This window comes from Salvelinus sp. IW2-2015, linkage group LG8 (genome assembly GCF_002910315.2).
Source record: "Salvelinus sp. IW2-2015 linkage group LG8, ASM291031v2, whole genome shotgun sequence".
NCBI lineage: Eukaryota > Metazoa > Chordata > Actinopteri > Salmoniformes > Salmonidae > Salvelinus > Salvelinus sp. IW2-2015.
In genome coordinates, this window is record NC_036848.1 from 20,114,697 (window position 1) to 20,127,268 (window position 12,572).

Below are 12,572 nucleotides of genomic sequence, written 5' to 3' on the forward strand. Positions count from 1 at the left end.
TAGCTACAGATAAGTAGTGATCCTTGTTTTGGTGATCTGTAATTTGTCATATTCGGTCAAAGAGAAACCACTGATTGTGTTAAGGGTTTTTTCTTTATTCTTTCATACTGATGCAATAATTATATAATATTTCAAACGCTGGTTACACTGTGACTTCCTGTAGTTAAATTAATTGGGAAAACAGTCATTTGATGTGATGGGAAGCTGGATAATGCGAGGGCTTGTTTGTTTAACAGGGTAAGGTAAAGTAGGAAGTATGATGGAAGTATGATGGAATTCAAAAGGAGCTCTCAAAAACCTCAGGCCCTTATAGTTGAAAGCGCCAACCCTTCTCTTTGCTGAAGAAATCCCGAAAACTCATCCGGGGCAAGGTGCTTCTAATGTTTCTGGGTTCCACCAGGGTTCAGTTCACTCCCCCAGGCCCGCCAATATGACTCCAAGCTGCCCCCTCCACTATAGAGCACTGATAATACTATAGACTAGCTCCGATAATCCAACCAGAGATTGTCATTGTAATACACGTAGCCTGATAGGCCTTAATTGACACAATAGTGCCTCTAGTGACTACAACTGAAGACTAGGCTAGGTCAAAGGTTAAAAGATTAGGCTAAGTTGGGGATGTTCATAATTATTCACCAGCTACAAAATGGTAGACTATAAGCCCTCAATGGTCACAATGGGACATCCTGGTTTTATTCATTTGAATGGAATGGTGATAATATCCTACAATTTGCATAATGGTGAAGGGCAAAATTGTCATAGTAAATGCCATTTCATAGCCATTATCAGTTGCTTCYGTYACTTAATGGACTCTTAAGTAMCTTAAAACATTTGCAGTCCTWTCACAATTTTTTWAAAGCCTTTTACCATGCTGGCCCAAGCTTATAGTCCTCAGGTTTGTCTAGTGTAAAATAACTTTTAATTGCGTCCTGATTTTGAATAATCAAAAAGAGATGTTTCAGAAGAGGGAAAATCTGAGAAACCTTGAAAGTCTGCTTTAATGGTTATCGCAAGAAAAAGCCGAAGATCAAAACAAATCCCAGAAAACCCGTTGTGGTCAAGGGCCTATTATACTGAACAAAAATATAAATGCAACATGCAACAATTTCAAAGTTTTTACTGAGTTACAGTTCATATAATCAAATCAAATGTTATTTGTCACATGCGCCGACTACAACTGTATAGTGGACAATGTGCTAACAAACCTCCAAACGAGCTTCACTACTCTGGACGGTTCTGACTTAGAATATGTGGACAACTACAAATACCTAGGTGTCTGGTTAGACTGTAAACTCTCCAAACCAGACTCACATTAAGCATCTCCAATCCAAAATGAAATCTAGAATCGGCTTCCTATATCGCAACAAAGCATCCTTCACTCATGCTGCCAAAGATACCCTCATAAAACTGACCATCCTACCGATCCTCGACTTCGGCGATGTCATTTACAAAATAGCCTCCATCACACTACTCAGCAAACTGGATGTAGTCTATCACAGTGCCATCCGTTTTGTCACCAAAGGCCCATATACTTCCCACCACTGAGACCTGTATGCTCTCGTTGGCAGGCCCTCACTGCATATTCATCGCCAAACCCACTGGCTCCAGGTAATCTATAAGTCTTTGCTAGGCAAAGCCCCGCCTTAGCTCACTGGTCACCATTGCAACACCCACCCGTAGCACGCGCTCCAGCAGGTATATTTCACTGGTCATCCCCAAAGCCAACACTTCCTTTGGCCGCCTTTCCTTCCAGTTCTCTGCTGCCACTGACTGGAACAAATTGCAAAAATCACTGAAGCTGGAGTCTTATATCTCCCTCTCTAACTTTAAGCATCAGCTGTCAGAGCAGCTTACTGATCACTGTACCTGTACACAGCCAATCTGTAAATAGCACACCCAACTACCTCATCCCTATATTATTACTTACCCTCTTGCTACTTTGCACCCCAGCATCTCTACTTGCACTTCATCATCTGCACATCTATCACTCCAGTGTTAATGCTAAATTGTAATTATTTTACCTCTATGGCCTATTTATTGCCTTACCTCCCTACTCTTCTACATTTGCACACACTGTAAATAGATTTTTCTATTGTGTTATTGACTGTACGTTTGTTTATGTGTAACTCTGTGTTGTTTTTGTTGCACTGCTTTGCTTTATCTTGGCCAGGTCGCAGTTGTAAATGAGAACTTGCTCTCAACTGGCCACCTGGTTAAATAATGGTGAAATAAAACAAAATAAAAAAGGTCTACACCTGTTGTATTCGGCGCCTGTGACAAATACAATTTGATATGATTTGATTATAAGGAAATCAGTCAATTTAAATTAATTAATTAGGCCCTACTCTATGGATTTCGTATGACTGGGAATACAGAAATGCAGCTGTTGGTCACAGATACCTTAAAAAGAAAAGGTAGGGTCGTGAATCAGAAAACAGGTGTGACCATCATTTCCCTCATGCAGCATGACACGTTTCCTTCGCTTAGAGTTGATCAGGCTGTTGATTTTTTTTGCCTGCGGAATGTTGTCACACTCCTCTTCAATGGCTGTGTGAAGTTGCTGGATATTAGCAGGAACTGGAACACGCTGTCATACATGTTGATCCAGAGCATCCCAAACATGCTCATGTGTGACATGTCTGCAGGCCAGGGACATTTTCAGCTTCCAGGAATTGTGTACAGATCCTTGCCTCATGGGACTGTGCATTATCATGCTGAAACATGAGGTGATGACGGCGGATGAGTGGCACAACAATGGGCCTCAGGATCTCGTCACGGTATCTCTGTGCATTCAAATTTCCATTAATAAAATGCAATTGTGTTCATTGTCCGTAGCTTATGCCTGCCCATATCATAACCCCACCGCCACCATGGGGCTCTCTGTTCACAACGTTGAAATCAGCTAACCACTCACCCACATGAAGGCATGCACGTGGTCTGCGGTTGTGAGGCCGGTTGGATGTACAACATTGGAGGCGGCTTATGGTAGAGTAATGAGCATTAAATTATCTGGCAACCGCTCTGGTGGACATTCCTGCAGTCAGCATGCCAATTGCATGCTCCCTCAAAACTTGAGACATCTGTGGCATTGTGTTGTTTGACAAAACTGCACATTTTAGAGTGGTCTTTTACTGTCCCCAGCACAAGGTGAACCTGTGTAATGATAATGCRGTTTAATCAGCTTCTTGATATGCCGCACCTGTCAGGTGGATGGATTATCTTGGCAAAGGAGAAATGCTCACTAACAGTGATGTAAACAAATTTGTGCACAACATTTGAGATAAATAAGCTTTTTGTGCATATGGAACATTTCTGGGATCTTTTATTTCAACTCATGAAACATAGGACCAACACTTTACATGATGTGTTTATATTTTTGGTCAGTGTAGCTGTTGAGAATGGATCAGACATCGAACAACAACTAGAGGTTAATGGTAATCGTCTATATGGCCCTGTGAAGAAAATAAAATATTTTACTTCAAAATGTTCCCGGAACATATTCTWYTAAAAAACAAGAATTAAAAACCCACCAAAAGGAGATTCACTTCACGACACATTCTTGCGAAAGTACAGACGCTTCATAAACCCAACGTTTGATAGATATCGCAAGCGCCATTAAGATCTGAATGAGGTTGTCGTTTCAGCAGCCAGCATTGCAGTATTTAATCAAAAAGGGCCTTTAAAGCATCTCGTCTGACTGAGACGATGACAAGATGACATTGACAAATTATGGAGGAGAGTCATCGGTCTTGATCTGATTTCAAAGCATAGCTTTTTCATCTGTATTCCCCATCCCAGCGCTCCGCACTCTTAAAAGACCAGGATAATTTGCTGAGTGTGTTGGTGTAAGAGAATGCCATGCTGTCTCCAAGACTGTTTCACAGACTTCAACACATGCAATCGTGTGCACATCCTCTCACACGCACGTGTGAGCACATAAKCAAGGCACTCTCTCACACCACGCTTTTCACAAAGGCCTTGGTGCATGGGTGGCAATTAATGACGAAGCTCACTGGTGCACGTTGGTTTGATTGCTTAACAGCGTCACGGTACAGTTGACTTGATAAGGTGTGGAGACCACTTGAGATGTGCAGTCACTATCTATTCTTTTTCTTCTAGACTATCTATTAAATTAACATGAAGATGTTGAGTGAACTTTGTCTCGGCACCAAAGACATTCATGACAAGTGAATGTTTACGAAGTTTTGATTTTATTTTGATTTGAAGGTTGCAAACATATTCCTCACTATATGTCAGCTGCATTTTTGATCATGAAAATAAAAGTTCTGAAAACATGTCTCGCTATTTTAAAAGAGGATGGAGAACAAGCTATATGTCACGTCTACTCCCGCTCCCCCTCTCTGGTGCTTATTGTCGCCAGTTTATTCATTATTACGCACACCTGCCACCATCGTTACGCACACCTCAGCTTCATGAGACTCACCTGGACTCCATCACCTTCCTGATTACCTCTCCTATATATGTCACTCCCTTTGGTTCTTTCCTGAGGCGTTATTGTGTAGGTTTATGTTTCATAACTGTACGCTACTCGTGTTTCTTGTTTTGTTCCATGTTCGTTTATTTATTAAATTCACTCCCTGTACTTGCTTCCCGATTATTAGCATACACGTTACACTATAGGATGAAAAATACCAGAGTTTTGGCGCAGGTACAGCCAACTAGCTCTAACCCTACCTATATAAACTCAGCAAAAAAAGAAACGTCCTCTCACTGTCAACTGTGTTTATTTTCAGCAAACTTAACATGTGTACATATTTKTTTAAACATAAGATTCAACAACTGAGACATAAACTGAACAAGTTCCACAGACATGTGACTAACAGAAATGGAATAAYGTGTCCCTGAACAAAGGGGGGTCAAAATCAAAAGTAACAGTCAGTATCTGGTGTGGCCACCAGCTGCATTAAGTACTGCAGTGCATCTCCTCCTCATCGACTGCACCAGATGTGCCAGTTCTTGCTGTGAGATGTTAMCCCACTCTTCCACCAAGGCACCTGCAAGTTCCYGRACATTTCTGGGGGGAGTGGSCCTAGCCCTCACCCTCCGATCCAACASGTCCCAGACGTGCTCAATGGGATTGAGATCCGGGCTCTTCACTGGCCATGGCAGAACACTGACATTCCTGTCTTGCAGGAAATCACACACAGAACAAGCAGTATGGCTGGTGGCATTGTCCTGCTGGAGGGTCATGTCAGGATGAGCCTGCAGGAAGGGTACCACATGAGGGAGGAGGATGTCTTCCCTGTAACGCACAGTGTTGAGATTGCCTGCAATGACAACAAGCTCAATCCGATGATGCTGTGACACACTGCCCCAGACCATGACGGACCCTTTACCTCCAAATCGATCCCGCTCCAGAGTACAGGCCTCGGTGTAACGCTCATTCCTTCGACGATAAACGTGAATCCGACAATCACCCCTGGTGAGACAAAACCGCGACTCGTCAGTGAAGAGCACTTTTTGCCAGTCCTGTCTTGTCCGGAGACGGTGGGTTTGTGACCATAGGCGACGTTGTTGCCAGTGATGTCTGGTGAGGACCTGCCTTACAACAGGCCTACAAGCCCTCAGTCCAGCCTCTCTCAGCCTATTGCGGACAGTATGAGCACTGATGGAGGGATTGTGCGTTCCTGGTGTAACTCGGGCAGTTGTTGTTGCCATCCTATACCTGTCCCTCAGGTGTGATGTTCGGATGTACCGATCCTGTGCAGGTGTTGTTACACGTGGTCTGCCACTGCAAGGACGATCAACTGTCCTTCCTGTCTCCCTGTAGCGCTGTCTTRGGCGTCTCACAGTACGGACATTGCAATTTTTTGCCCTGGCCACATCTGCAGTCCTCATGCCTCCTTGCAGCATGCCTAAGGCATGTTCACGCAGATGAGCAGGGACCCTGGGCATCTTTCTTCAGTAGAAAGGCAGTAGAAAGTCAGTAGAGTCAGTAGAAAGGCCTCTTTAGTGTCCTAAGTTTTCATAACTGTGACCTTAATTGCCTACCATCTGTAAGCTGTTAGGGTCTTAACGACCCTTTCCACAGGTGCATGTTCATTAATTGTTTATGGTTCATTGAACAAGCATGGGAAACAGTGTTTAAACCCTCTACAATGAAGATCTGTGAAGTTATTTTGATTTTTACGAATTATCCCAGAAATTTTCCATATGCGCAAAAAGCTTATTTATCGCAAATTGTGTGCACAATTTGTTTACATCCCTTTTAGTGAGCATTTCTCCTTTGCCAAGATAATCCATCCACCTGGCAGGTGTGGTGTATCAAGAAGCTGATTAAATCACATGATCATTACACAGGTGCAGCTTGTGCTGGGGACAATACAAGGACACTCTAAAATGTGCAGTTTTGTCGCACAATACAATGCCACATATGTCTCAAGTTTTAAGGGAGTGTACAATTGGCATGTTGACTGCAGGATTGTCCACCAGAGCAGTTGCCAGCGAATATGATGTTCATTTCTCGACCATAAGCCACCTCCAATGTCGTTTTAGAGAATTTGGCAGTATGTCCAACTGGCCTCACAAGCACAGACCACATGTAACCACGCGAGCCCAGGACCTCCACATCTGGCTTCATCACCTGCTGGATGGTCTGAGACGAGCCACTCGGACAGCTGATGAAACTGTGGGTTTGCACAGCTGAAGATTTTCTGTACAAACTGTCCGAAACCATCTCAGGGAAGCATATCTGCATGCCCCGTGGTGGCGGTTGAGTTACGGTAYGGGCAGGCATGACAGCAAACACAATTKCATTTTATTGATGGCAATTTGAATGCACAGATATACCGTGACGAGATCCTGAGGTCCATTGTGTGCCATTCATCCACCTACATCACCTCATGTTTCAGCATGATAATGCACAGCCCCATATCGCAAGGATCTGTACACAATTCCTGGACGCTGAAAATGTCCCAGTTCTATTGCCTGCATACTCACCAGACATGTTACCCATTGAGCATGTTTGGGATTCTCTGGATTGACGTGTACGACAGCATGTTCCAGTTCCTGCTAATATTCAACAACTTCGGACAGCCATTGAATACTGTCGGAGTGGGACAGCATTCCACAGGCCACTGGTCAACTCTAAGGAAATGTGTCACGCTGCATGAGGGAAATGGTGGTCACTCCAGATACTGACTGGTTTTCTGATCCACGCCCTGTATCTGTGACCAACCGATGTATATCTGTTTTCCCAGTCATGTGGAATCCATAGATTAGGGCCTATTGAATTCATTTCAATTGACTGATTTCCTTATATGAACTGTACCTGAATAAAATCTTTGAAATTGTTGCATGTTGCATTTTATGCTTTTGCTCAGTGTATATTTTTTGTACAAATCGATATTTGGAGTGAAAGTATTGATATAATATCAATCAAAATATTATCGCGGAGTGTAACTATAGATTTCTTTCCTCCCATCACTTCAGTGTACTGAAATGTCTAACATTAATGATGTCTTTTAACACTGCTATTACCCATCTACACAATGGAACAGCTACTGACATTTCATTGATTTACTTTTACATTAAAAGTTTGGCTTTGTTGATATTACTCATAAATGTGGCTCAGTATGCATGGTGTTATAGCAATATCTACATAGGTTATAACCCTGGARTAGAACACTGTCAGATCAACTATTGCCTGCCCTTCCCAGAGGCCCAGGGTACATAATGAATTCTACAGCATAGAAATAATTCCTGTACAAAATCRTTTCTGAATGACTTGCGTGCGTTTCCTCAGCCTTGCGGAAGCAACGTAGGTCAGCCGCTGAAGGGTTGCATTGTGTCTACGGGCGCAGTGAGGCAACTGCACACCGACAGGGACACCATTTGCATAACCACTAAAATGGGCAGCGCCACCGAAACAATGCACGATGTCCTTCAAACAAAGTTGTTATTTTTGGTCTTCACTCTTGTCATTATTTTAGCACAGTCCATGTTGCTGGTTATAACTTGTCATAATGTTTTTGGGGTCTTTCTGCAGGGCTGGAATTGGCAAAATAACAAGTAGAAACCATTAGAAGACTATAAGCTGACCATTAGAACATCCAGCATGCGTCCAAGCTTTGTTCTAACATCTCAACTCCTGCTCTTTACCCTTTAAAAATCTTACTGTTAATGCAGACATAGATCAAGAAAAGTCCTGACTTTGTCAATCATCTCAAAGATTGCCCTAGCCCCTTAAAACCAAACTCCATTTGGAATTTACAGGAGCAAATTATAAATGTCAGCTTTGTAGATTTTACCTCTTAACGACGACGATGGATGGATAATCATGGCATGTCATTCCGGGGGACAATTACATAGCTTTGTGTGAAATTGGAAAACATGTTCTCTGAGCGCTCTAATGGATGTTCTGGTCATTAGTTATTTGAGAGCCTTCTCGAGCTGTAATCAAACATGAAATGTTCTGTTAAGCACCCCAAAAGAAACAGCTGCCTCTCTAAATGGCTTTCTGGTTTAAAGAGTACCAAACCTTCAGCCATTTTGTGTTTTCTACAATTGAAATGTGTGTCTCCATAAAAAGCTCTTATTTCATGTTGTGATGTCACCTCATCCATTTGATGTGCACTTTTAGGTTGTATTTACATTTTCTTTGTCTGTCAGATGGCCACGGCTTTATACCGAACACAATCACCAAGCTATTGCAGGCAGCTCCCCCACAAGATAGTAACAACCCAATGCAATGCCAGGCAGCTGTACTATACTTAGCTGAGTACAATGTTTTAGTTTTACATTCAAGTGTTATCATTATGTGCTTACAGTCTCCTTTACAATCGCCTTTCTGTTTCCCTTTCAACAGGAGAAAAACTGCCCAGTCAACAAGGCCAGCCTCCTCTACCACCAGCTCCGCCCACTCACCACAAGCAGCACCCGTCGATTACATCATTGAGCCGCGGCTCACTGGCCAATCAGCGGAGCCTGAGCCCGCCCCCCTCGGCTGGCCTGGCGGCTGAGTTGCAGAGCACAGCTGAATGTGTCCAGCTGCAGGACAGCTGGGTCCTGGACAGCAATGTGGCCCTTGAGAGCAGGTGAGTGACCCACAATGCACCTGAGGATTTGTAACAGTTTGTGACATCCAATACAATATGGGGGATGTGACGACCCACTGCACCTCTGGGGAAGGAATCATCTGCAAGATCAGTATTCCCACTGGAAAGCTTCATATCATATATAAGTTTAGCGAAGAATGTGATTGGTGCGCTGCAATTTGAGTGTACGATTCTCTATGCATCTTCTGGGGCATCCAGGGCCAGCCCCAGGCATAAGACATTGCTTTAGAATAACCAAACCATGCCAGGTTGTGCCGAAACCAGCACAAACTAGCCTTCCTGGTTCTTGTTTGTTTTTCATTTGCCGAAACAGGACTAGGTTTCATTTCCCGGGAAAACGGCTAGAGATTTTAAGACTTCAACCAATGACGTAATTCGACAGCGACATTGTTTTGATCCTTGATTTTTAACTATRGAGGTGTTAGACAGACTATTTTGTGCCATCCTTTTAATTTTTGTTCGTGGGCAGCAATGGAGACTGAACAAGAGTAGAAAGCTGAGTATGGCCATTTTTAACCAAACCACCATCATTAATAAACCATCATTAGCCACCCCCAGTCGGGGTCTCAATTTACTTTTTGGGCGTTAGAATAGTAGAATACACAAGRTGTATGTTCTAAATTTGGTTGCGCATCAGCAGTTCTCTTGCTATGTCAGTCACTGATAGTCACTCAATTAGCCATTAGCCAATTTTAATATTGGTAAGTTAGTCTAGCCAGCTGTCTAAAGGGRCCCTGACCTCCAGGGGGCCCCCATTGRTTTTGTTAGTCACGCTSACTCAGATATCATTAACATGGCGTGGCAAACTGTGTAGAATTGCAGGAAATYAGCTTTAAAACTGCCCCAATCAAATCCCGCTAAAATGCTAAGACCGGCCATGGGTGCATCTCTTTTATGTCTCCTTAGGCTGCAGTTACACAACACAACTTACACACAATTTTAGTTGCTTGCAGCTGAGTTGCTTCTTGATTGCTCTATGAAACCCCCCCTGAAACTAATAATCAACTCATCTGCTACTTGGTTGCATCCAGTTAAAACTTCTCAACTTTCTGCAACAGCCAATCAACAACACAGCTGTCAGTTAAGGTACATGGTTTGGAAGTCAAAAATGTAACTTTTGTATGTGAATCCAGACCCCTCTCTGACCAATTTCAACTGAGGGGGCCCCCTTGTTCATCATGAGCTGCACTAGCTAGCAAATTTGTTGCTAGCTGGGTTACCTCATTGCTAGCTAACTTGATCAAACAGTGCTGGCAATTTCATTTTGTCTAGCTAGCTAAATTGTACAGACAGTATTTTGTCTAAATCAAACCTTATACAATAACGAAACAGTTGAACAAGCAAATAATTTGTGAAATCACAATGTAATGCAGCAGATGACATGGGGTGAGTAATAATTCCATCCAGAATAACCTTTTTTTTTTTACATAACCGACATTCTAAAGTAATGCAAGTCCTGTGCAAATAGAGCTAATGTCACCTGCTACATAACTTTGTGATTTCAGAAATTATTGGTTTATCCAACCGTTTGGTTATTGTATGAGGATCAATTTAGACAAATTAGCCCACATTAAAATAGATAGAACTTTATCAAGCTAGTGCAGTTCTTGTTTAACAATTTCAGTCGAAACTGGTCAGAAAGTTCTGGGTTTGCAAACAAAAATACATTTGAAAAGTTTATTTCAATAACTCTATATCCTCCAATTTTCCACATTTTTGTTTTTTCATTAAAAATGATTTCTCATGGGTACCTTCRTGTGTGAGTAAAATATTACTGTTCTCAGATTTTATAATTCATAGGTTTTAGGTGTGAGTGAAAATAMKTTTTTTTGCAAAACGCTATATATCTATTGTTTTGCTGGAATGGAATGTTCGTATCCTGTATATTCGACTGTGATATGTGGTTGACTCACCCATATTTCTTAAGATGAATGCACTTACCAGTCAGTCGCCCTCGATAACAAGGATCGGTGTCCCRCTAGCGGGACATCTTCCGGTGAAACTGGAGGGCGCGTAATTCAAATAATTCTAATAGTTATGGATTTTAAACATTTAGGTCATATAAGTGTCTTATATCGGCTGAAAGCTTAAATTCTTGTTAATATAACTGCGCTGTCCGGTTTACAGTAGCTGTTACAGCGAAAACATGCCATGGCGATTGTTTGAGAACGGCGCCCCACATCCCAAAGAAATCCACCGGCACAGGTTTCATACATTCACATATAAAGATTAAAMATKWATTTACTTTTTGAAAATCTTCCTCTGATTTGTCTTCCAAAGGGTCCCAGCTATAACATGTAGTGTCGTTTTGTTAGATAAAWTAATTTGTTATAACCCAAAAAGTTTGTTTAGTTGGCGCCATCGATTTGAATAATCCACTCGTTCAATTTGTAGAGAAAATAATCCGAAAATCTACCCCTAAACTTTGTTTCAACAAGTCAAAATCCATTTCTATTTACTCTTCAGACAACCTAAAATGTAATCAAAATATAATATTTATTTTGGAAAGAAGTATGTTCAATAGGAAACCAATTTTAGCAGGTGCGCAACTTCGCCATGGCACGCAAAACACGGATTTCCAAGACTGTGTCCTATTACAAAAACTGTTATTTCTTATTCGTTTTTGAAGTTACAAGCCTGAAACCTTGAACATAGACTGCTGACACCCTGTGGACGCCATAGGAATTGCATACAGGGAGCTATTTTACAATATGACCTTTCTCTTGCATTTCTAAGAGGATGGTCTCTTAAATGCTGGTTGGTTTTTCTTTGGATTTTCTCCTACCATATCTATTGTGTTACATTCTCCCACATTATTTTAACATTTCTACAAACATCAAAGTGTTTTCCTTCCAATGGTAACAATTATATGCATATCCTTGCTTCAGGGCCTGAGCAGTTTACTTTGGGCACATCATTCAGGCGGAAATTGAGAAAAAAGGGGGCTAGGCCCATGAAGTTGATAAGAGCCTCTGCTATATGACTAAAATGTCAATGTTTTACATACATTTCATTACTGTATATTTGTATTTATTAGTACATTGTTTTAATATTGATGTCACATGTATTGTTTGTACATGTTACATTTGACTGTGTGAAACCTAAGAGTGCCTTCGGAATGTTTTCAGACCCCCACATTTTGTTACGTTACAGCCTTATTATAAAATGGATTAAATAAATAAAATCCTCAACAATCTACACACAATACCCCATAATGACTATGCGAAAACAGATTTTATAATAAAAAACAGAAATATCTTATTTACATAAGTATTCAGTAAGTATTCAGACCCTTTCCAATGAGCCTTGAAATTGAACTCAGGTGAATCCTGTTTCCATTGATTATCCTTGATGTTTCTACAACTTCATTGGAGTCCACCTGTGGTAAATTCAATTGATTKGACATGATTAGGAAAGGCACACACCCGTCTATATAAGGTTCCAGTTGACAGTGCATGTCAGAGCAAAAACCAAGCCATGAGGTCGAAGGAATTG

At 41.7% G+C, this 12,572-nt stretch overlaps 1 protein-coding gene across 1 annotated transcript in view; it reads left to right on the forward strand.

Moving 5' to 3' along the window:
• LOC111967579 (teneurin-3-like) overlaps positions 1-12,572 on the forward strand; it is a 229,472-nt gene that overhangs the window by 105,506 nt on the left and 111,394 nt on the right. Inside the window, exon 4 of the mRNA XM_070444793.1 lies at positions 8,828-9,056. Coding sequence (XP_070300894.1) covers positions 8,828-9,056 — 229 coding nt within the window. The remainder of the gene's footprint in view (positions 1-8,827; positions 9,057-12,572) is intronic.